General features: G+C 40.8%; 1 protein-coding gene across 1 annotated transcript in view; it reads right to left on the bottom strand.

The window, feature by feature from the left end:
• LRRC1 (leucine rich repeat containing 1) overlaps window positions 1-26,274 on the bottom strand; it is a 276,773-nt gene that overhangs the window by 134,482 nt on the left and 116,017 nt on the right. The window contains exon 2 of the mRNA XM_073626677.1: window positions 11,949-12,066. Coding sequence (XP_073482778.1) covers window positions 11,949-12,066 — 118 coding nt within the window. The remainder of the gene's footprint in view (window positions 1-11,948; window positions 12,067-26,274) is intronic.

Raw genomic sequence — 26,274 nt, 5'->3', positions numbered from 1 at the left:
GGTGTAACATCATCTTTTTTTTAAAAAAATGGGGTATATATTGTGGGGTTTTTTTATTCATTAAAGTGTATTTTTAAAAAAGAAATGCAAAAAAAAAAAAAAAAAACGCTGCGCAAATGCCGTGTGACATAAAAAATTGCATTTTTATTCCCTCTATCCACCATTTTCATATCTGGCACATTTCTTTATTATCCTCCTCGGTGGTTTAGCTCTACAATTTTCACCAATTCTACAGTATAATCTCCTACTTTCACCCATCTGGGCTTCAATTGACACGTTCTATCATATATTTGTCCTGCCCTGAGTTCAGGACACATTGCACACTGTGTATCACACATTCTATTTTCTATAGAAGTCTTCCCATGATGGGTTTAACACTTATGATCACGAATAGGTATCTCTTATTCTGGACACTACCCTCTTCCTGGATGTGGTCCCTGTTGGTTCTGCGGGCTGATCACTCTACCTCAGTTTCCAGTATTGATGCCCTTTTTGGGTGCTTCCTGTTCCTAGTGACACATTCAACAAACAGCCTTGTTTGAAGGTATTTTAGTGTGTGGGACTCCATCAGTTCCAACACTGAAGAAATGAGACTTTGCTACAATATAAAAATAGTGGAAGTACTGCTTGTATAACAGTGTAAATTTGCTGTCCCCTCAAAATAACTTAACACACAGCCATTAATGTCTAAACAGCTGGCAACAAAAATGAGTACACCCTTAAGTCAAAATGTCCAAATTGAGTCCAATTAGCCATTTCCCCTCCCCTGTGTCATGTGACTCGTTAGTGTTACAAGGTCTCAGGTGTGAATGGGGAGCAGGTGTGTTAAATTTGGCGTTATCGCTCTCACTCTCTCATACTGATCACTGGAAGTTCAACATGGCACCTCATGGCAAAGAATTCTGAATATCTGAAAAAAAAAAAAGAATTGTTGCTCTACATAAAGATGGCCTAGGCTATAAGAAGATTGCCAAGACCCTGAAACTGAGCTGCAGCATGGTGGCCAAGACCATATAGCGGTTTAAAAGGGCAGGTTCCACTCAGAACAGGCCTCACCATGGTTGACCAAAGACGTTGAGTGCATGTGCTCAGAGTCATATCCAGACGTTGTCTTTGGGAAATAGATGTATGAGTGCTGCCAGCATTGCTGCAGAGGTTGAAGGGGTGGGGGGGCTGTCAGTGCTCAGACCATACGCCACACACTGCATCAAATTGGTCTGCATGGCTGTTGTCTCAGAAGGAAGCTCCTTCTAAAGATGATGCACAAGAAAACCCACAAACAGTTTGCTAAAGACAAGCAGACTAAGGACATGGATTACTGGAACCATTACTGGAACCATGTCCTGTGGTCTGATGAGACCAAGATAAACTTATTTGGTTCAGATGGTGTCAAGCGTGTTGTGGAAACCAGATTCATTGAGGGAACCATGAATGCCAACATGTACTGTGACATACTGAAGCAGAGCATGATCCTCTCCCTTCGGAGATTGGGCCGCAGGGCAGTATTTCAACATAACCCCAAACACACCTCCAAGACAACTAGAGCGTTGCCAAAGAAGATGAGGGTAAAGGTGATGGACTGGCCAAGCATGTCTCCAGACCTAAACCATATTGAGCATCTGTGGGGCATCCTCAAAACGGAAGGTGTATGAGCGCAAGGTCTCTAACATTCACCAGCTCTGTGATGTCATCATGGAGGACTGGAAGAGGACTCCAGTGGCAACCTGTGAAGCTCTGGTGAACTCCATGCCCAAAATGTTTAAGGCAGTGCTGGAAAATAATGGTGGTCACACAAAAAATTGACACTTTGGGCCTAATTTGGACATTTTCACTTGGGGTGTAATCACTTTTGTTGCTAACGGTTTAGACATAAATGGCTGGGTTGAGATATTTTGCGGGGACAGCAAATTTACACTGTTATACAAGCTGTACACTAGAGCTGCACAATTAATCGTTAAAAAATCGTGATTTCGATTCAACCCCCCTGACTATCTCTGTTGCAGAGTTTGCCAATTCTTTCATATAACAAGTGGAGAGATTTCTTATCTGCTCACTCAGCTGTCAAAAGAAAACATCAGGGCAGTCTGCCAAGTTTTAAAAAGAAACATTGTATAACTCTTCCTTCTTAGATCAAATGGAAACTTGTGTGTGTAAAGAAAAAAAATCCAGGCAGTCTGCCAAGTTTTTAAACAGCATGTAAATGCAGGAAGTTTAAGCACTTAAAGTCTAAATCTTTTTCTGACACTTGTTTAAGTTAAAAATCAATATTTTTTGCTAGAAAATAACTTGGAACCCCCAAGTGAGAGTCCCCGTCACTATGAAAATGGGGTTAAAGTGGACACAGAATATGCACATTTGCTTGGTGCAAGGCTACAGAGCATAAATGTGGACTGGAGAAAACTGCTTTCGCAGCTTTCTCCAGATTTTGAGATCCACCAGCATATTGACTGGTCAGGTGTGTTGGGCTATTTGTAGACAGCTGACCATAGTTCTGGGCTCCACCCTCCCGAGGAGTCCAGGCAAGCAAGGGAGAAGGGTGCATGTCTGCACAGGTCTGTCAGAGTAGACAGAGGGTCCAAGCCTGTGGGCAGGAAAAGGAAGCTGGAAAAGAGTGCTGAGGTACTGGGTTTACAGGAACTCTGTTATAGAGCCGAGAGGGCTGAAGCATAAGTTTGAGCATCAGTGCTGCTAAAGAGAGCCAGGTGGCTTGGTATTTTCGATTGAACTTACATTGTTGCTGTGGAAAGCTGAAACCCCTGTGTGGGCAACTCTTCTGTTATCGGACATTTTCTTTCTTTAATAAAAGTGGGCCTACAAGCCCTTAAAACTGCATATCTGGCGTGGACTCAGCTCACTGGTAAGCTCTACCTTTAAGCTAAACCAACCCCCGATGTTACTATAATATATATATTTTAGCAGAGACCCTAGGGAATAAAATGTCAATTGCTGCAATATTTTATGTCACACTGTATTTGCCCAGCGATCTTTCAAATACAATTTTTTGGGAAAAAAAATACACTTCAACGAATAACAAAAAAAAAAAAAACGAAACAGTAAAGTTTGCCCAATTTTTATTGTAATAATGTGAAAGATGATGTTACGCTGCGAGAATCGTGAGAGAATTGTGATCTATCCTCTAAGCAAAGAAATTGTGATTCTTATTTTAGCCAGAATTGTGCAGCTCTACTGTAAACTCACTACTAGAGCTGCACAATTCTGGCCAAAATGAGAATCACAATTTTTTTGCTTAGAATAAAAAGATCACGATTCTTGCAGCGTAAATCTTTCACATTATACAGAAAAAAATTGGGCTAACTTTACTAGTTAGGTTTTTTTTTTTTTTTTTAATTCATTAAAGTGTAATTTTTTTTCCCAAAAAAATGCATTTGAACGACTGCTGCGCAAATACAGTGTGACATAAAATAATGCAACAACCACCATTTTATTCTCTAGGGTCTCTACTAAAAAAAAAATTCTATTATAATATATAAAAATTATAATTATATATATATATATATATATATATATATATATATATATATATATACACACACACATACACACACACACACACACACACACACACACACACACACACACATATATATATATATATATATATATATACATATACACACACACACACACACACACAGGGGATGGAAAGTATTCAGACCCCCTTAAATTTTTCACTCTTTGTTATATTGCAGCCATTTGCTAAAATCATTTAAGTTCATTTTTTTCCTCATTAATGTACACACAGCACTCCATATTGACAGAAAAACACAGAATTGTTGACATTTTTACAGATTTATTAAAAAAGAAAAACTGAAATATCACATGGTCCTAAGTATTCAGACCCTTTGCTCAGTATTTAGTAGAAGCACCCTTTTGATCTAATATAGCCATGAGTCTTTTTGGGAAAGATGCAACAAGTTTTTCACACCTGGATTTCGGGATCCTTTGCCATTCCTCCTTGCTGATCCTCTCCAGTTCTGTCAGGTTGGATGGTAAACGTCGGTGGACAGCCATTTTTAGGTCTCTCCAGAAATGCTCAATTGGGTTTAAGTCAGGGCTCTGGCTGGGCCATTCAAGAACAGTCACGGAATTGTTGTGAAGCCACTCCATTATTTTAGCTGTGTGCTTAGGGTCATTGTCTTGTTGGAAGGTTAACCTTCGGCCCAGTCTGAGGTCCTGAGCACTCTGGAGAAGTTTTTCATCCAGGATATCCCTGTACTTGGCCGCATTCATCTTTCCCTCGATTGCAACCAGTCATCCTGTCCCTGCAGCTGAAAAACACCCCCACAGCATGATGCTGCCACCACCATGCTTCACTGTTGGGACTGTATTGGACAGGTGATGAGCAGTGCCTGGTTTTCTCCACACATAACGCTTAGTATTAAGGCCAAAAAGTTCTATCTTGGTCTCATCAGACCAAAGAATCTTATTTCTTATCATCTTGTCCTTGATCCATCTGAGTCCTTCAGGTGTTTTTTTAGCAAACTCCATGCGGGCTTTCATGTGCCTTGCACTGAGGAGAGGCTTCCGTCGGGCCACTCTGCAATAAAGCCCTGACTGGTGGAGGGCTGCAGTGATGGTTGACTTTCTACAACTTTCTCCCATCTCCCGACTGCATCTCTGGAGCTCAGCCACAGTGATCTTTGGGTTCTTCTTTACCTCTCTCACCAAGGCTCTTCTCCCCTGATAGCTCAGTTTGGCTGGACGGCCAGCTCTAGGAAGGGTTCTGGTCATCCCAAACGTCTTCCATTTAAGGATTATGGAGGCCACTGTGCTCTTAGGTAACTTACGTGCAGCAGAAATTTTTTTGTAACCTTGGCCAGATCTGTGCCTTGCCACAATTCTGTCTCTGAGCTCTTCAAGCAGTTCCTTTGACCTCATGATTCTCATTTGCTCTGACATGCACTGTGAGCTGTAAGGTCTTATATAGACAGGTGCGTGGCTTTCCTAATCAAGTCCAATCAATATAATCAAACACAGCTGGACTCAAATGAAGGTGTAGAACCATCTCAAGGATGATCAGAAGAAATGGACATAACCTGAGTTAAATATATGAGTATCATAGCAAAGGGTCTGAATACTTAGGACCATGTGATATTTCAGTTTTTGTTTTTTAACAAATCTGCAAAAATGTCAACAATTCTGTGTTTTTCTGTCAATATGGGGTGCTGTGTGTACATTAATGAGGAAAAAAAATGGCTGCAATATAACAAAGAGTGAAAAATTTAAGGGGGTCTGAATACTTTCCGTCCCCACTGTGTGTGTGTGTGTGTATATATGTGTGTGTGTATATGTGTATATATATATAAAATGATTTTAACTTGAAACCAACAAATGTCAGAAAAAGGTTTAATGTTTAAGTGGTTAAACGTTTCTCATTTACACACCAAAATGTATTCCTTTGATCTAAAGAACAAATTGTTACAATGTTTATACTTAAGTTCCACTGCTAAAGAAATGTTGTGATTCTTGGCAGACTGCCTGTTTTTTTTTCCCTTCTTTTGAGTTGTCGGCTTCAGCAGAGCAGAGAGAATTTTCTGCATAGAAAGAATCGGGAAATACTTTGTCAAGATTGCAAGGGGGAAAAAAATTGCAATAACTATTCTTAACTTAATTTTAATTCTTGAACGCTTGTATATGCTTTGATTATGGAAACATATATATATTTTTTTTTTATAGAACTCATACATTATTCAACACAAAGACTGAAATGTACCAAATTGGTATCAAGGAAACATTTTACAGAGATGTACAGTTTTAGAAAGTTCCAAAAAGAAAAAGAAAAAAAACAAACAAAACCACAGCCTTGAATGCGTAGATGATTTCTCAGGAGACAACTTACGATGCGTGAAGACATAGTACTCAGTGAATGACTATTCCAAGTAAAAACATGGCTTAAATACAAAACTGGTTTACTTTCAGCCAGATGTTACAGGGCATATGCTGCACCACCAAAAGACAAATGCTTAATGCGAACAATGCCATGCAACAAGGAACAAAGAATAACATTAGGCTCAACATAATCCCAGAGATGGTTTCCAAAGTACTGCTCATTTTATTACCAAACAAATCACACATGTAGTAGAAAAGCAATCCTTATTTTGTACTGCACTGCTAAACCAGAGACCTCTGAAATAGCATCATAGGCACTGGCACTTAAAGTCATTAAAGGCAAGTAAAAAAAACAAAAAAACAAAAAAAAAAAAAAAAAAAACAAAACAAAGCAAGGCCAGGTATCATGTTGACATCATATACATATATGATGTATACATAGTAACAAGTTTAAAGGATGTCTGCAGATATTATAGAATTTTCACTCATATAAACATCTTGTCTGTGCATACTCTGACATCCCCAAACATCATCTGGCTGATTCTTTCTGGGGAGAACTTGATTGGCCAAAATGGATTTCCCCAGCCAATCAACAAAATAATCCAGTGTCAGGCTGAACCTTTTTTTTTTGTTTTTTTTTTTTGTTTTTTTTAGAGGAACGTATATTGGTTTTGTACACATCTCAGTCTAAATATTAAATAGGACATTCAAAATCTATAGCATTCTAAACAGCCAGGAGGTGGAGCTGTAGGCTTCTTTTAATACATGAAACAATATTACTGAAAGAAACCCCTTTCTCCAAAGAGTAATCACAGCTGTAAGACCCCCTTTCCCACCGGGGCATTTTTTTCAGGCGCTTTTGTGCTAAAAATAGCGCCTGTAAAGCACCTGAAAAACCCCTCCCCTGAAGTCCCAGTGTGAAAGCACAGAGTGCTTTCACACTTCACACTGAGGTGGTGCACTGGCAGGATGTTAAAAAATGACCTGCAAGCAGCATCTTTGGGGCGGTGAAGGAGCAGTGTATACACCGGTCCTGCCCATTGAAATTAATGGGCACCGCTGCTGAGGAGCTGCTCCTCGGCAGCGGTGCTAAACGGGCCCATTTAACCCTTTAATTTGGCCACTAGAGGGGCTTAAAAGCACCCTGCTAGCGGCCGAAAAGCGACGCTAAAATGGCTGTAAAGCGCCGCTAAAGCTAGCGGCGTTTTACCGTCAATGACCCACCCAGTGTGAAAGCAGCCTAAGGCCCTATGTACACAGGACGCTGCTAAACACACGTTCAGAGGCAGTTGGACGCTTTTTTCAACTGCCCCTGAACTCATTCAATGTTATCCTATGTGACCACGTACACAGTCTCGTTTTTTGCCTTTTTTTGCAGTTGTGTTTAACAGCGTTTCTTTGGAAGCAAAAAATTGGGTTCAAGCACAGAAAATTTCCACGATTCAGACGCCAAACACGGCTAAAAGTAGTACCGGCGCTTAGCCGCGTTTTCATTTATAAGCATTTTTAAAAGGTGCCCTATTTTTTTTTACATTAAAAATCTCAAAAATGGTGGCAAATGATGAAAAACCATTAAATTTTTTTTTTTTAAATTGTAATTGCTTGCAATGATTCATAGACCATTTATATACCCTAATGAGCCCTTGATCCAATCCAGTACACCACTAGAATTGCTGTTATCAGAAGTAAAATTGTAATTTGACCCATATGTGGTTAGATTTGAACAAGCACCTTGTAGCAGGTGATGTGGCAAGTGGACAATCCACAACTTGTGGCAGGTGACGTGGCAAGTGGACAATCCACAACTTGTGGCAGGTGACGTGGCAAATGGACAATCCACAACTTGTGGCAGGTGACGTGGCAAGTGGACAATCCACAACTTGTGGGTGGCAAGTGGACAATCCACAACTTGTGGGTGGCAAGTGGACAATCCACAACTTGTGGGTGGCAAGTGGACAATCCACAACTTGTGGGTGGCAAGTGGACAATCCACAACTTGTGGGTGGCAAGTGGACAATCCACAACTTGTGGCAGCTGACGTGGCAAGTGGACAATCCACAACTTGTGGCAAGTGACGTGGCAAGTGGACAATCCAGAACTTGTGGCAGGTGACGTGGCAAGTGGACAATCCACAACTTGTGGCAGGTGACGTGGCAAATGACAATCCACAACTTAAAAAGGTACACTATTTTTTTCACCTGAAAAGACCAAAAAATGATGGAATACAATGGAAAAACATAAAAAAAAAAAAATAGTTAAAAATGTTTTAATTACTTGCGATGATTCATACACCATATATAGCCCTTGATGCAATGCAATACACCACCACTGGCATTGCTGTATCCAAATTATGCTCATTATTGGATCCATTGCAAAAAAAAAAAGCACAGAAATAAGTAGACTGCTCTCTTTGCTGCTGCTACTCACTCTGGTCAAAAAGGCCGAAATAGTTAAACAATGTTTTTTGAGCTTGGGGAGGGTCTTAAATTAGGTAATCTTAATAAACGCTTCTAGACGCAAACGCGGCTAAATGCGGCATGCAAGCATGGCTAAACAGGCATTTTAAACGCCGGCTTCAAGGTGTCAAAAAAATTTGTTCAGGAGGACTTTGCCTTAGCATCCCGTGTACATGGGGCCTAACTCATCTTTTTTTTTAGACCACTTGGGAGGAGGTTTTAACAAACTGAACCTATATAATACAACAAAGCAAATTTCACACTGGGGCAGGCGTCGGAGTTAAGCGGCGCTTTACCATTGTTTTTGCGGCGCTCTTCGGCTGCTAGTGGGGCGCTTTTAACCGCTAACGGCCCGAAAAAGGGTTTAAAAGTGCCTGCAAAGTGCAGCTGCGCTTTGCCGGCGATGCCCATTGATTTCAATGGGCAGGGGCGCTTTAGGAGTGGTGTATGCACCACTCCTAAAGTACCTGAAAGATGCTGCTTGCAGGACTTTTTTTTAGCATCGTACCAGCGCACCGCTCCAGTGTGAAAGCACTCGGGCTTTCACACTGGAGTGACAGGAGAGGCGCTTTACAGGTGCTATTTTTAGCGCTATAGCGCCTGTACAGCGCCTCAGCGTGAAAGTAGACTAAGTGTTTATGTGCAAAAGATTGTATATTTAAAAAAAAAACAATCACCAAATCAATACAGTTTCCCCAGAACTACTGAGTGAATTAAAGCAGAATTACTTTTGGACATTTGCAACGTAATATTAGGAAAAAAAAAAAAAAAACACCAGTAATAAAGCATGTCCCATGTGTGGCTGCTGTTTTTGCCAAAATGGTTTCATTACTCCCTTACACTACAGCAAGCACTGAACATCTGGCGCCGAAATTTAGAGCTGCAACTGGAGTGCAGTTTTCATAAAAGGTCGTTGGCTCTCCACCTCATCCATTCATAAAATATCTTGTATTCTTTGCACTGAAGGTATTCTGTGATCGGAGGAGGGGCAGATGAACGTCACCATTGTATTCAGTGAAAAGACCTACGTTACTTACCGGTAACGTGGTTTCTTTGAACCTTCCAGGACGGAACACCTGAGATAGTAGGCCTGCCGTCCTGGAAGGTGATAGGAGAAAGACCTACGTTACTTCCAGGATGGCAGTTCTACTATCTCAGGTGTACCGTCCTTGAAGGGCGATAGGAGAAATAAGCTATTTAGTGAAGGGAGGGGGTGGAGAATGAGTGACCTGATACTCTAGCTGAAACTTAAGCTTCAGGGTTGAGTGTTAGCTTCATTAATACTGTACATTGCATTAAGCAGCAAACGGTTTTAGAAAATGCAGCAGCAACCACACGTCACTAGTGGTAACCTATTCCTACATTTCCTTGGAGTTCAGCTTTAATGGAATATTATGGTTAAAGTTTACGTTTAAAAAAAATTAAATCTTATCCAAAACTGAAAAAGGCAAACTTTGGCCTAAAGATACATTTAAGTGTTGGTGTTATAAATGCACATCTTTTTGCATGTAAAAAAAATATGTGCATTCTTTTTTTCTTACTTGAAGCCTGGAAAGCATTGCACTCACAATCAGCAGATTGCAAATGCCATGCAGGACTCCTGCAGATTTGTCAATGTATCTGTCTGCTTGTACCTCATACGGGCAGGCAGATACACACTGACAGGAAGAATCAACGAACTACCAGAGCGCTCACAGCACTATCGTAGTACTTTGAAACTACAAGCCGACAGCCGCAAAGGGATTTGTTGTTTTCCCCACTTACTGTGAATGACTGACGTGACAGTGGGCACCCAGAGAGGATGCCCGCCTTCTGCAGCGAAGAGGCTGCAGGAACATGCTACATGTTCCAAAAGATGAACTTATCCTTTAATCGGTTCTCAGAGCCTGCCCTGCATCTTTTTCTCAAACTCCAGGCACTCCAATATACAAATCTTGACTTTCTCTGCAAATGTTGGGGGTAGCACTGACTGTCGCCTCCAACAACTTTATTAATAGACTTTGAGACTGTCCTCAATGTCTGTTAAGCTGTGTTTCGCTGCACATGTATTGTGTGAACAGGTACATATAGCGTGACCTGTTCACGCTACGTCCAGTATAGGTGTGCAAAAAAAGTAGCTCAACGGACACAGTATGATCATGTCCTTAACGTGTTACAGGTGCCAGTGGGCCGGCCTTGACTTTTACTGAGAATTTTGAGGCATGCATATTAGAGTTTAAGGGTCTTCCAGGTCGTCCATTAAAAATAAAGTATATGTGGATACTAAACAGTCACTACAATTCTTTCAACACTATCTTTAGAGTTGACAAATACTACAAATCAGTCCTCTGTATGCCAAGCACATGAAATCATTTGTCCCAATAGCTGTCTATGATAGACCTTGGGACTTCACTAAGAAAACCATTCTAACAAAAACTGTATGTACATTAAAGGACTCCATTAAGATATAAAATAAAGGCATATATTAAAGCAGCTCTGTATACTTTAATACATCATTAAAATGTATTTTCAAAGTAATGTTAATACCTGGATTTGACTAGGTATCAACTGCTTGCAATCTACTATACATCAGGGTTTAGAAAGGGGGAGGGAGAATTAGGGCATGCAGCCAATCAGAAGCACTGCGATGCTAGGGGCATGCTGATAGGAGGAGAGAGGGTAACAGAGAGCTATGCTTATTAGCATGCCGCTTTTTATTTCCTTGTCCATTTCACAGATTTGGGGTTGGAAGGAGACCAGTAAGTGAATATGAAACTTCAGCAGATAGTGGAGATCTCCTCCCATGCTGGCCAGAGCTGTGCAAGTCTTAGGACTAAAAGGGACAAATGAAAATCCTCTGGCAGGTAAAACATCTCCTATATATGATTTTCACCTGTGTATTTGGCCTGGAATGAAGTTAAACTTTAAAATGTAAGTAAAGGCCAATATACACCCAAGATTTGAAATGCTGCTTTCCCCCTCCTTATAACAATGCTGCCAACAGTTTGTAAAATAGCTTTCCCCTGTATCAGTAAGAGGTTCTTCAGCTGATATAACACCAATAACGGAGAAATGGAATCTGAGGGGTGAAGTCACGACTCTGGGAATTCAGCTGCTCACCTGACACATGGGACCCTCATCTTAGAGATCATGTGAAGGACATGAAGGCAGCATGGACAGAAAAAAGTGGGGAAGCAGTGTTTTAAATCTTGGCTATATTAGCCTATACTTCCACTTGAAGGATGAAAAACTCTGCTGCTGTGAAGTATTCTCCAGATATTCCAATGAATATGGAGAAGTCACAATTAGCAGAGAACACCAGATCAGAGCTTACTATCTCCTAGTTATGCCTGGGATGAGGGAGAAACTTCTTTACTGGGGTCTCAGAAAACTATAAAGGACCTTGTGGTCAACTTGGACCTGCAGCTACATAACCTTTAAAGGAAAAAATCATAATTTTGAGCACAGTTTCACTTTAATGGTAGCATTGCCTGATATACAGTATGTCTTCAAAGGCTCTAGCTGTATTTTTTAACCTACCTGTGAAGACCAAACGAATAAAACATACTGATTTAAACAGCTTTGAATTAACATATAGCTTTGATAAAAAAGGGACTTTACATTGGATAGAACTAGAAAAATCTCCAATAATATGAGACTCACCGTTCCGCGATACATCAAGTTCTACCAGCTGCATGAAATTTGCTATCTCTGGAGGAAGTCGCTGGATTTCATTATCACTAAGGCCAAGTTTTCTTAATTTCACAAGCTGAAAAAATTGCTGGAAAAACAAAAACAACATGTTATTTTAACCTATAAGCAAAAGGTAATGCATGCCACCCAAGATCTACCTAAATGTCAATGTTCTTGCAACATATTTTTTTAAATAAGGCAGCAAAACAATAAAATAAAACAATTGAACGAGTGCTTTAAGGCATTCTAATTGGTGTCCAACTGTAAAACCTATTTTCCTGCACAGCCAGTACATCAGTAGCCCATCACTAATAACGCTGGTCACCAATTTTAAGATCTCCTTAAAGCGGAAGTGTAACCTAAATGTAAACATTAAACAGCCATAAAATGCATGTACCTTAATAAATGTATTTTTGAATTCTGCCCATGCTCCGGCTGTGCAGCAATCAACATTGGAGATCTTAAAATGTAAAAAAAGTATAGCGTGCCGCTTCTTCTCAAAAGTCATGCTGTGATTGTAATTACTTGGCAATGCTGTCAGTTCCCCATTTAGAGTAGCAACGCCATTGATGGTCATCTGCACTTTTCTGCATTGGTGCTCAGTCTGGGCATGTTTGGAACTTCCCCTCTGCTCCAGGGCAAGCCTCCCCATATGGAAGAGACACCTGCACGTCACGAAGGGCGGCTCAAAGATCATGACCGGTAATGACGCATTTCCTCATTTATCATCGATCAGTGTGGTGGTATATGTGAATATCTGGGTGGAGCTCTGGCGGTCATGTGGGTTGTTTAAAAAAAAAAGTAACTAACATTATGTGAAACAAATCCAAGAAAAACAATGCTTGCTTTCATGTGTTTTAAAGCGGAGTCTCACCCAGAAATGGAACTTCCACTGTTCGGATTCCTCCCTCCCTCCCTCCGGTGTCACGTTTGGCACCTTTCAGGGGGGAGCAGATACCCGTCAAATAGATCGGCTTCAGGTGCAGACATCGCAGGCTCCCTGGGCAGGTAAGTGCGCTTATATTAAAAGTCAGCAGCTACAGTATTTGTAGCTACTGACTTCATTTTTCTTTTTTTTTTTTTTCCACCGGCGGAACTCCGCTTTAATTCCCATAATGCGATTTGCATTTAGATTAACATCACGTGACCAGAGCTCTGCCCACAAATGGCACACAGACTTCCTGAAAAAGGATCACGTGACTGGCTCTAAACAAACCAAATAAACGTTACATAGACGGTAAGGTTGAATAAAGAACCAGTACATCCAGTTCAACCTGTGGTGTGTTTGTGTGTTTATGTCAATGCATGTCTTCTATTTCACCAATAGATGTACCTTGATTTTAATGACACTATAAAACTACATATACTGTATATTAAAACATGTGTGCATGGGTTGAATGACACATTAAGCTTTAACAACTGTGCGGTTCTACCTGGCTGTAAATAAACCAAATTTGTTGCTAAGGTAGGCCAGTGTGTCATACAACCTCAGCTAAATCTAAATGAAAATTGTAGAGAGGTTATACAAATTAGAGATTTAAATGTGCGAGACTGAAATAAAGTTGAATGGTGGGCTGGAGCACAGATTACAGTGAGGGAAAAAAAAAAAAGTATTTGATCTCCTGCTAATTTTGTACGTTTGCCCACTGACAAACGATTAGTCTATAATTTTAATGGTAGGTTTATTTTAACAGTGAGAGACAGAACAAAAAAATATCCAGAAATACTCATTTCAAAAAAGTTATAAAATAGATTTTTTTTTTTTTTTTTTAAATGCAAAAGAGTGAAATAAATATTTAATCCCCAATCAGCAAAATTTCTGGCTCCCAGGTGTCTTCTATACAGGTAACGAGCTGAGCTTAGGAGCACTCTCAAAGGGAGTGCTTCTAATCTTAGCTTGCTACCTTTAAAAAAGGCACCTATCCTCAGAAGCAATCAGATTCTAATCTCTCCATCATGGCCAAGACCAAAGAGCTGTCCAAGGATGTCAGGGACAAGCTTTTAGACCTATACAAGGCTGGAATGGGCTACAGGACCATCGCCAAGCAGCTTGGTGAGAGGGTGACAACAGTTGGTGCGATAATTCGCAAAATGGAAAAAAAAAAAAAAAGAACTGTCAATCTCCCTCAGTCTAGGGCTCCATGCAGGATCTCACCTCGTGGAGTTTCAATGATCATGACAAAAGTGAGGAATCAGCTCAGTACTACACGGGAGAATCTTGTTAATGATCTCAAGGCAGCTGGGACCATAGTCACCAAGAAAACAATTGGTAAGACACTACGCCGTGAAGGACTAAAATCCTGCAGCGCCCACAAGGTCCCCCAGCTCAAGAAAGCACATACACAGCCCTGTCTGAAGTTTGCTAATTACCATCTGAATGAGTCAGAGGAGAAAGTGTTGTGGTCAGATGAGACCAAAAATCGAGAGGAGGAAGGAAGGAAGGAAGGAAGGAAGGAAGGAAGGAAGGAAGGAAGGAAGGAAGGAAGGAAGGAAGGAAGGAAGGAAGGAAGGAAGGAAGGAAGGAAGGAAGGAAGGAAGGAAGGAAGGCTGCCTATGACCCCAAGAACACCATCCCTACTGTCAGACATGGAGGTGGAAACATTATGCTTTGGGGGTGTTGTTTTCTGCTAAGGTGACAGACAGTACAACGTCACAGCATCAAATTGGCAATGGATGGGGCCATGTACCATCAAATCTTGGGTGAGAACCTCCTTCCCTCAGCCAGTGCATTGAAAATGGGTCGTGGATGGGTATTTCAGCAAGACAATGACCCAAAACACACGGCCAAGGCAACAAAGGAGTGGCTCAAGAAGAAGCACATTAAGGTTCGGGAGTGGCCTAGTCAGGCTCCAGACCTTAATCCCATAAAAAAATGTGGGGGGAGCTGAAGGTTCAAGTTACCAAACATCAACCTCAAAACCTTAATGACTTGGAGAGGACCTGCAAAGAGGAGTGAGACAAAAACCTGGTGGCTACAGGCTACAAGAAACGTTTGATCTCTGACTGCCAACAAGGGTTTTGCCACCAAGTACTAAGTCATGTTTTGCGAAGGGGTCAAATACTTTTTTCACTCATTAAAATGCAAATCAATTTATAACCTTTTTGAAATGCGTTTTTCTGGATTTTTTTGTTATTCTGTCTCTCACTGTTAAAATAAACCTACCATTAAAATTATAAACTGATCATTTGTCAGTGGGCAAATATTAAAAATCAGCAAGGGATCAAATACTTTTTTCCCCTCACTGCATTTTGTTGAGGTGGGGGGAGGGTTGGGGGAGGCACTTTTATTTACCCTATTCTTCATTTCAGCAGCCTCCAATGCTGTCCCCCCCCCCCCCCCCCCCCAAGGCTCTCTGGTTGGTCCCTCTACATCATCACTAACAATGTAGGGCTGCCAACCCTGCAGTGCATGTCCCCCTAGACGAGGGGTCTCCAAACATTCTAAACAAAGGGCAAGTTTATTGTTCTTCAGACTTTAGGGGGCTGGACTGTGGCCAGCAGAATTGGGAATTTTCCTGGCATCAGTGGGATTAAACATTTGGTATTGGGGAGGAATAGTGCCTCATTGTTGGAATCATTGAGAAGAATGGTGCCCCATTGTTGGTGTCAGTTGGCAGGATAAGGTCTCATATCAATGAGAGGAATATACCCCAAGGGCCAGATAAAGGCAAGAGAAGGGCCACAGTTTGGAGACCACTACCCTAGACTAAACAGGCTTCTAACCCTTGCAGTGCAGGGGGGCCCTACTGCAAGGGTATTTTTTGTTCCACCCTGGTGTTCAGCTTCAAGGTTTTGTTCAGGTCCTGAATTATCTCTCTTTAAAAAAGAAGTTCACCTTTTGTGAAAAAATAATAAAAACATACATATTTTTTTCAGGAAAAAAAGTGTGCATTTATTAATGTTTTTCCCCAAAGAGCTTAGAAAGCATTGCACTTGTGGTCAGTGGATCAGGGGTGCAATGCCAGACTACTGCAGACAAGCCCTGTAACTCAGCCCATACCTCCGTATGGGCTGGCTGTTCACAAGCTGCAAGGCTAGTGAATGAACTTATGAGCAACCTTGCAGTCCATTCAGAACTGCAAGCCGTCAGCCGCAATGGCTGACGGTAGTTGTGGTTTATGCATTCACAGTGATTGAATGATGCAGCCATGTGGGTAGAGCCCTGCGCAACCACGTTATTTTTCAAATAGTCACAGCGGTCACAGGGAGACTATCCCCGGCTTGCTGTCCCGGGAGGGGAGGGAGAGAGGCTGCAGCTGCTGGAACATGTTCCAAGGCGAACTTATACTTTAAGAGTCCCAACTTCCTATTTAAAGCACCTAGCACTAAGCAAGGGACACCAAGTTTTACACTCCTAACCCGCTGGGACTGCTTGTAGAGCTGTGCCGCAGATCCAATTTTTTTTTTTTTTTTATACACAGGTTTTATCATTGCTTGATCAATATTGCTTGAGGTTGTGAAACATTTTGCTGAAAACATGGAGCTTGGTACACTGCAGACGACGTTTTTATCTGTTATGTAGAGTACAGTCCTGCACCTGTTGATGGACAATACACAGTTGCGACAGCGGTTGGCAGAAGGATCCACAGTGACCAACAGGGGACAAGATATCTGGACGCACTGTTGCAGAGCTCCAGACAATGCTCCCGAGTTAATATTTCCCGACCGCCCACCAGACAAGCAAGTCTTTATCCTTTTCTTTACAAAGTATCTGCTATAGATTTCTTTTAGGATTGCTACAGGGTCACTTTAAAAACACTGCAGAGAGCTGTGAACTAAAGCTACTCATAATAACAAATTAAATCTAGAGATTAAGCTGAGAACACATTTCTAGCTGTCTGACATGGATTAGTCAGGCCACTGCACTCTGTGCCTTTGTATACTGTAGGGAACAACTCTTAACCTTGAAAGCAGAGTGCACAGTCTAATTATTGTGCTATCTAGTTTTTCCACACATGGCAAGCAGTAATAACAATGAGGAGGAGGTAAGTGGCATTTTTTATAACAACAGCAAGCTATTGAGCAAGCACTTTGTGCTGTAGAATATAGAAAGGCCTACATGTCTGTTTATTGCACTTATGTAGGAGTTAAAAGCAGCAGAAGCAGAGAACACAATCTATTTAGTTAATGAAGGGATTTGAAAGTTTTTTTTTTTTTCTTTGAAGATGAATTACTCAGAATTAAACCAGGCCAGTTCTGCCATTTCTCACATGCATGTAAAATCCACATTTTTTGCTAGAAAGCTACTTCGAACCTCTACACATTATGTCTTTTTTGAAAGCAGAGACCCTGGAGAATAAAACTGTGGTCAGTGCAATTTTTATGTCACACGATGTTTGTGCAGCCATTTTTAAAATGCAATTTTTCAAGAACAGATGTTAATGAATTTTAGTGCACACAAACACAATATAATACCAATTTTGTTTGGTGGAATATACAAGATGATGTTATGCTGAGTAAATTGATACCAAACATGTCATGCTTTAACCACTTCAACTCCGGAAGGTTTCACCCCCTTCCTGACCAGGTCATTTTTGCAATACGGCACTGCGTTTCTTTAACTGACAATTGCGAACATGTGGCACTGTACCCAAATAAAATAGATGTCCTTTTTTCCCCACAAAATAGAGCTTTTGGTGGTGATTGATCACCTCTGTGGTTTTTATTTTTTGCGCTATAAACAAAAAAAAAAAAATTAAGAATTTTGAAAATAGCTATAAAACATATCCAATAAAGATAAAATGTATAAAAAAATTAAAATTCTTCATTAATTTAGCCCAATTTGTATTCTGCTACATATTTTTGGTAAAAAAACCCAAGCAGCGTATATTGATTGGTTTGCACAAAAGTTATAGCATCTACAAACTATGGGATATATTTATGGACTTTACATTTTTTTTTTTTATTGTTTTTACTAGGAATGGCGGCGATCGGTGATTTTTAGTGGGATTGTGACATTGCGGCGGACAGATCTGACACTAAGTAACACTTTTTGGGGACCAGTGACACAAATAGTGATCAGTGCTATAAAAAAAAAAAAGTAGTCACTATATAAAATGACACTGGCAGGGAAGGGGTTAATATCTGGGGCAATCAAAGTGTTAAGTGTGCTGCTAGGGAGTGATTTCTAACTGTGTGGGGGATGAACTGACCGATTAGCAGGAACACGATCTCCCTCTCCCTTTCTGAAAGAACAGCGGTCTGCCTTGTTTACATAGGAGAGGCATAATGGCGGTCAAGTACGTGATTTTGCGCTTAAGCCCTGCCGCAGTATATGTACATGAGGTGGTCCTTAAGTGGTTAAAATTGCACATGCCCATAGAATGGTGACAAACTGCAGCATCTAAAAATTTCCATAGGCGATGTTTGTGATGACGCCCAAATATGTACCGTCCTCCCCTTTGTGTTACCCAGGCCACACAGATGGCAGTGGTCTCGGGCTCCTCGATCACACTGGAGAACTCAGGAATGGCGGCGGGGGTCTCTGCACCCTGTAAAATTGAGCTGGCAGTTGTCTGTCCGTGATGTAAACCGGTTGTCCTTGGTGTGATCTAAAGCGCAGTGTTGAGTTTATTAGGTGGATTCCCCGATAGTGCCGCTTTTTCTTCTTTTATACAATACATACTGCACATTACCCACCCTGGAAGTTCGGGAGCTGTACTGAAGGAATCAATCACAGAGGAGCCAGTAGAGCTACTGCACTGGGTTTGGTCCCCATAGATGACCTAAAAAGCACAGAAGAATTTTTGGCCATAAGGTAAAAGGAGTCCAACATATTTGGTGAGTGTGAAATTTTACACTAGCCCAGCTGGTGGAAACTTTGGCATTGTTGGTTACACAGAGCACAGCAACACTTTCTCTTTATTTGCACTAATAAGGACTTTATATGCACTTTAAATTATTGTCACTTTACATTTATGTTTATATTAGATCCATATGAATGTACCTCTATTGTTGCCACTCAATCATAGTTGGGGTATATAAGAACGTACATAAGCAAAGTTAATCCATTGAAATTTTCTACATCCAAGGTTATTGACCCAAGAATTTAATACGGGTGTAGTCCAATAGTAATTAGCACATGAAAGGTTCAGACGCTGTCTATTAGTTATTCAGGGAGGGTTAATTACTCTCTTTGAAATAAACACAAGAACTATGCACAGGAGAAAGGACAGCTCCAAATTTTTCACATCATTAACAGATATTTTTTGGCACTTATTGAACAGATATAATGAAAATAAGAGACGTTCATTGTCAAGGTTTACATACACTTTAGGCAGGCCAGCAGGATATATTGATTATTCATATTTATTATGAGAGAAATCTTGAGGTTCTGGACCTCTTTTAGAGAAAACTAGCTTTCTAGCTGTCATACTGAAGCTTTGCCTTCATCACTTTCATTGTCATTCAAGTCATTGACTCAGAACAAGTATAAAAATGAGAAACTGACTTTTCCTGAACTGCGACACTGAAATTCTTAAAATAGGCAGAGCCAGGAAATCAGGATTTTCAGGTGGTGGCTGGTGAAGGCAGCATTCACATTTATTTATTATTTCTCTCATTTGCTTGCAAACCTGGATGGCTGAAGCTCAAATTCCACACATCTCCGAATAATGTAGTGGCTCACACCCTTCCCTTCACCTGCCCTGGTCAGTTAGGAGTTCTTGCTACTCTAAAGCCATACATCTATAAAGCCAATGGCTGTGAGCACTGATCAGTGTGGGGCTGGTGGTGTTTGGGGGAAGTCAGTATACAATAGTACAGCGGGGGAGATCACCACTGGGTTAAACAAAATGAAAATTTGCAATGTGTACCGGGCTTAAAGTGTTACTAGACCCAGTACCCTTTCCATTCACTATATCTAGTCTCCCACAGTACACTTAACAAGAAAATGCATTTTTTTTTAGTAAATATAAACTGATAAATACATTTTCTTCCCCATCAGCAGTATATAGCAGTCTTGTGACTATCAGTGTCCGGCCGAGCACTGGTTAAAGCTTGTAGGAGGAGTTTTCATTCTCCTCCGACTGTCCTTTGAGGCTGCCTGACCCCTTACCCTCTGTCTGGACAGTGTTGATCACATGCACCCTCCCGAAGAAAAAAAACAAAAAACCCTAGCAATACACACCAAACTGAGCAAGTGCAGAGTGCCTCCAAGGCTCTGGACGATCAGCAAATGGATTGGGGACAGTAAAAGAAGGGGAGGATTGGAGAGGAGGATCTGAGAAGACAGGATCAAACAGCCTGTTTACAGAATAAAGAATAGGATGAGTAGCGCAAGTCCTTACACCAAACTCAATATACAAATTTGTAATATAAATATATCTATCTATGTGTGTGTGTGTGTGTGTGTGTGTGTGTGTGTGTGTGTGTATATATATATATATACACACACACACACATATACATACACACACACACACTCCCACTTTGCAGCACAGTACAGATTCGGGCGGTGCAATAGCCGCCAATTTGGCATGCGCTTTGACATGTTCAATCGCCCCGATTGGGCTAAATCAAACTCACCAGATCAAATCGGCTGGTAAAATGATAAACCAGCAAAATGAGCCTAATCTCTCCCAGCGATCATCAAATATATTCCTTTTTCTTTTGTAGGCATTGATCAGAATCTCCTCTCACAAGTCACAACACCCAGTGTGGAAAGAGATGAAAAGGAGGAAGGAGGCTTCCAATAGTGTAACGTTTCAGCAGGCTTTATTTAAAAGTTAAACATTTCACTCACATGTTCCAAGTGCCTCAGATACCCTCCAGTTGCGTCACAGACCGTGAACGCCGACCAACACACGCTATATAGTCAGCGTCCTTGCCCCACCCTATGCACGTTTCGTCTGATGTCCTCATGGTGAGGATTAACCCTTTAGGTCCCACAGCGAATATAACAAGCATGCTTTACTGTATATACAGACTGATTTTACTGTTGTGGGTTTAGTAACACTTAGCCCACATTCACAATCGAGCTTTCCAGGAAAAAGCAAAAAACATACATCACACTTGCAGTGCTTTTAATACTTGTGGGAACTTCTTCTGGTGCTATGTCGTATGTAGGACAGTCCATTCAAGTGAACAGGCTGTCCTATGCGGATGTAGAAAAAGGTGAAAAACTGCCGTGATACATTGATGTGACTGGGGCCTGCTGCTGACAGCTAGTTGGCTGCATACACTGTTCGGCCAACAATTTTCAGCCCAGTTCCTTTGACATAAGTGGACTGTTGAGGCGGTAGGGCCACCCACTGTTACAAATTTTGGGGATTTCAGGAAAAGGACAAAATTGTAAGAATGTATGGCCTACTTAATGCTCTGGACCTGTAGGAAAGCCATGGATGAATCAGCTCAGTTGCATCCACTCATAGATGACCAGTAGCCGCCCACAACTACAATTTAACTTTTAAAAGGGACTGACCCTTTAACAGATCAGCACATATTTATGTGGAGTATGATCTGACTGTTCAACACTGTAATGGGTGAATATACAGTATGTAGTGGCCATTTCTGCAAATTTAAACAGCTTTCACCCAATAAAGCCCTACATACACGATTAAAGCGGTATTAAACCCCAAACTAAAAATGTAATATATTGCAACCTACCAATCATTAGATGCGATTGCTGCATTTGTTTGTTTTTCCCTCTGTTTTCACCTGGAGATCTGACCAGTAACACCTCCTGTATTAAGAGTGCCTCCATTCTGGATGAAGGAGCACAGGGGCACAGCAGGCAACAGCATTGTTAATCTGGGGGGTTAGATGGACTAGCAGATTTAAATTCACTAACAAATTGAAGGCAAACTCCAGCTCACACTGCAGTAGCACCAGTTATCTTTTGGGATAAATGTTTTACATTAATAAAACCGAATCATTGTAAGCACCCCTGTCAGTTATAAATGGTTTATCTCAACAGTGTTAAAGCAGTATTAAACCCAAAAGTAGCTTACAAATTCTTAGAAGAAAGCAAGCCTAAAAAAGGAAAAAACGAATGCAGCCATCACATCTATTTTCATCTGGGGAACCAGCCAGCAAGTATGTTTTTTTTTTTTTTTCAAAGAACAAACTCACCAGCAGAATGTATCCATTTACATAAATGAGACAAACCACTTAGATATCACTATCAGGGGTGATTAAAATGATTAGCTTTTATATATTCATGCAACCATTATCCAAAAAAGGAAAAAAACTGTTTGCTGTAACTGATTATAAAGTTTGAGCTGGAGTTTGGCTTCTATTTGTTCATGTACGCAATCTGCTAATACATTTAACCCTCCCCCCACCAAGACTGACAATGCGGTCGGCTGTGACTCCCGAGTCGAGTCTTAGTAATATGGGTGGTGTGTTACTGGCCAGAGCACTAGGTAAAAGCAGAGGGGGGGGGGGGGGGGAAGCCAAAAAGAAAAAAACTGATGCAGCCACCATTAATAAGCTACAATATAATATATTTTTGGTTTGGGGTTTAATACCACTTTAACCACTTGAAGACTAGGCATTTTTTGCCATTTTTTAATTACATGTGGAAATGTTTAATTTATTATTATTTTACACAATTTTATTTTTTATCATGGTTATTGCTGTCACAAGGAATGTAAACATCCTTGTGACAACAATAGGCACGTAATAGGTACTCTTTATGGAGGTGTCCGGGTCTATAAGACCACAAATCCCCCCTTTGCACTTGAAAGCATTCAAAAACACCAAGATCAGCGTTTTTGAATACCTTAGATTTTCAAAAAAATTGGGCAAGTTAAGTTGCCGGTAATCCGGAAGTGATGTCATGCCATCATGATGTCATGTCGCTTTCGTGTTACCATGGCAGAGACCTGATCAAAGCCAATCCTGGCTTTCTTCGGGTCTCCAACTAGCCGGCGCCCGGCAGACGTACTGGCTAGTAGCTTGGGTTTCCCTGTGTGAGCCATGGAAGGGAAGGGATATCTCCTCCCACTGCTTGTAATAACAACTGAGTTGTTCAGTTATTACAAGAGCCAACCGTCGGCTCTAAAAAAAAAAACCGTACCGGGGTGATGCCCAGGCACATCCACTTGAAGTCAAATGACGTACCAGGTACATGATTTGGCGGCAAGTGGTCAACTAGTACAATTGCAGGAGAGCTTGTTCTTTTAAAAAACATACTTACTGGCTAGATCACCAGAAAATAAATGAAAGAAAGCCTAAAAAATAAAAACAAATGCAACAATCGCATCTAAGAACAGGTAAGTTACAACATAAGAAATGCTTGCTGTTGGGTTTAATACTGCTTTAAGTGTATACAGAAAACAGAATCTCACAAAAGCTTATAACCGCAAAACAGGTGCATCAAGTCTATTTAAAAGCAAAAAATAAAAAATACACAAACACACACACACACACACACACACACACACGAGTAAAAGGTGTGCCTACAGCATAAAATAAATGGTCTAACAGATGCACTTTCTTGGCATGATACATTGGCTCTTAATGAGCAACATAAAATAGGCTACTCCATCCCCGAAGGCCTGGGAGACTGTTTGGTATGCCGTGTGCTTGTTCTCCTCACTGGATACATAGTACGCTACAGGTTTACTCCCCAGCTTACATAAATGTTACATTCTGGGCAGCAACATACACTGAATCTTAAGGATCAAAGCTCCATACTTTGATACATCACAGTTTAGCATGGTATTAGCAAGTCTGAGCTACTTGTTAGGTAATAGAATTTAATAACTATGTGCATTTTTTTTATATCAGATTTTTTTTTTAGCTCATCATTCAGGGGGCAGAAAATAGACTGATCAGGAGTAGGAATGTTTATGCAATGGTGAATTTACATAGCAAAGATGTTGTGTAATGCAGGGAAGATCTATAGAGCAAACCGGTACCAGTTTATAGTATAAACACATACGGCTTACCTAGGAGAAATGGAATCCTCGCAATGAAGCTACAAACGTAACTGAGGTTTTTTTTGTTTTTTTATCTCTGTGCAAAAGTTCCGAGGATAGTGAACAAAACTCCTTGTTCAATTACTGCAAAAATGTTCTCAAACTGTAGACTTCTAATAAAACCTAGTAGTTAGAATCAATGAGAAGTTCTACATTTTTGTTACTTGAGCTGCCCACCCAAAATAATATGTTTTTTTAAGAAAAATCTACAGTCTGTAATTGCTTCACTTGAGTTCCAGCACCTATTGTTTGAGAAAAAAAGCCCTGCATATACACACACACACTCCAATATGAATCTAATAACATTTAACAAGGTTTTATTTGCCAATTGGTTTTCACATATTTCAATTGTCTATGTAACTGAAATCTAGGTCTTGCATAGCAAATATTGAAAATGTACCAATTTTGCAACTATGCCATGCAGGTTGTATAGTTTATTTCAAATGTCAAACTTGCAACTCTTTTTTTTTTTTTTTAATACCCAACAGTAAAATTGCACTTTTTTTTTATTTAATACATGCCTGAAAATTCTTCTTTCAAATGGATCTAGTGTCAGATATACTTTCATGTTACGTATATGCATGCCAAACAATGTACAGGTGTTATATTACAAGTGTTTAATTACTTGTAAAAAAAAAAAAGCACAAAAGTCTGATAATGCCTTCATCTTCATTTCTAACCAAACACAACAACATGAAATCCATACTCCAGCTTTTTTGTACTCCAAAGACTGCAGGCCAGAGGATGCCTGAGCTCATCACCAGTCTAACTCCATTGTGGAGATTTTTCTTTCACTTTCTGTCCCTGTGACACGCATACAGAAAATGACAGGAGTGACCCATCACCAAAAAAGGAAGGCAAAGCCAGCAAAAAAACACTCAGACGACGTTCTAACTCATGCCCTCTCTACTAAATATATTGTCTGTGTTTCCACTGGAGAAATTTACTGTCACTTCCTGTCCTGGCAGGAAATAAGAAAAACCTTCCCTATTGGGACACAGATACCTGGCAGAGGCTCTTGTCCCTTTTTTTTCCATTCTATTCAAAATACAATGATTTGGCTGGAGATTTGCTTTGCATTATTGCATTCTGGTAAGTAAATACCAAATACTTAAGCTGCTGACTTTTAATAAACACACATTTGCCAATTCAAGGAATCAAGCGCTGTCCTCACCGGGGAGGGTTCTTTGCCGATCTCTGGGTCCCCAACGCCACCATCTTGCTTGTGGGAAACCAGCTGTGACTTTCTGTAATGTGTCCCAGGAGGTTCCGGGTGGGGAAGGGTGTGTATTGCAAACTTCTGCTACTATTGCCTAGACCAGGAATCTCCACACTTTGTAAACAAAGGGCCAGTTTACTGCCCTTCAAAACTTTAGGGGGGGCAGACTGTGGCCAGTGGGAGTAAAACATGCCCCGCCATCAGTGCCAGATCATTGATTTCAATGTGAGGAATAGTGCCCCACTGTTGATATTAATGAGAAGAATAGTGTCCCATTTTTGGTGTCAGTAGGGGGGGGGTGCTCCATCATTGGTGTCAGTGGGTGGCAAAGTGCCTCAAGGGCCAGATAAAGGCAAAGAGCCACATCTGACCCCTGAGCTGCAGTTTAGAGGCCATTGGCATAGGCAATCCAAGCAGGCGTAGAAGCAGGTACCTGTCAAAACTGGATACAGGCGGTCCCCTAGTTACAAACATCCGACTTACAAACGACTCCTACTTACAAACGGAGGGAGACAACAGGAAGTGAGAGGAAATCTACCCCTTTAAGAGTTATCATGGGAAAAAGATACCTCCACTGATGCTTTATCACCAATCCTTGTTTCCACAACAACCCAAAATTTTCAAAATCTAATTGTCGTAAGGACAGAAAGTGAGGTAAGATATGCTGAACAGTGGCACAGACAGCAAAACAAACGTTACAGGGGTGTTAACCCTTCCCTATGTTATCCAAAAAGCTTAAAAATAGTTTTTTTGGCTGGAGCTGAACTTAAAAAATGTACCTGTTGTGACTTACAAACAGATTCAACTTAAAGTGGGGTTCCACTCAAATTTTTAACTTAATCTTACCCCCTTCAGTTAATTGCATAGATGTTCAAATGCCGCACGAAAATCTTTTTTTATCGCTGTAATTACCTTTATATTTTACTTTATTGTGGCACTTCCTGTCTCTCCTCCCATGGGAGTAGGCGTGTTTATGATCATGCACGTGAACAAGCTGTGAATGAACAGCATTCACCGCATCCCGGAAATCAATGCTTGTGGGCTTCACATGCCCACAAGCAAGATGGAAACAGCCAGCATCACACTTTTTAAGTTATTCTTCAGTACGAAAATGGACAGAGGCAGAAATATTACAGCCAAACTGTGAGTATTA

Source organism: Aquarana catesbeiana, linkage group LG04 (assembly GCF_042186555.1).
Source record: "Aquarana catesbeiana isolate 2022-GZ linkage group LG04, ASM4218655v1, whole genome shotgun sequence".
Lineage (NCBI taxonomy): Eukaryota > Metazoa > Chordata > Amphibia > Anura > Ranidae > Aquarana > Aquarana catesbeiana.
This window is presented reverse-complemented; position numbering and strand designations above follow the sequence as displayed.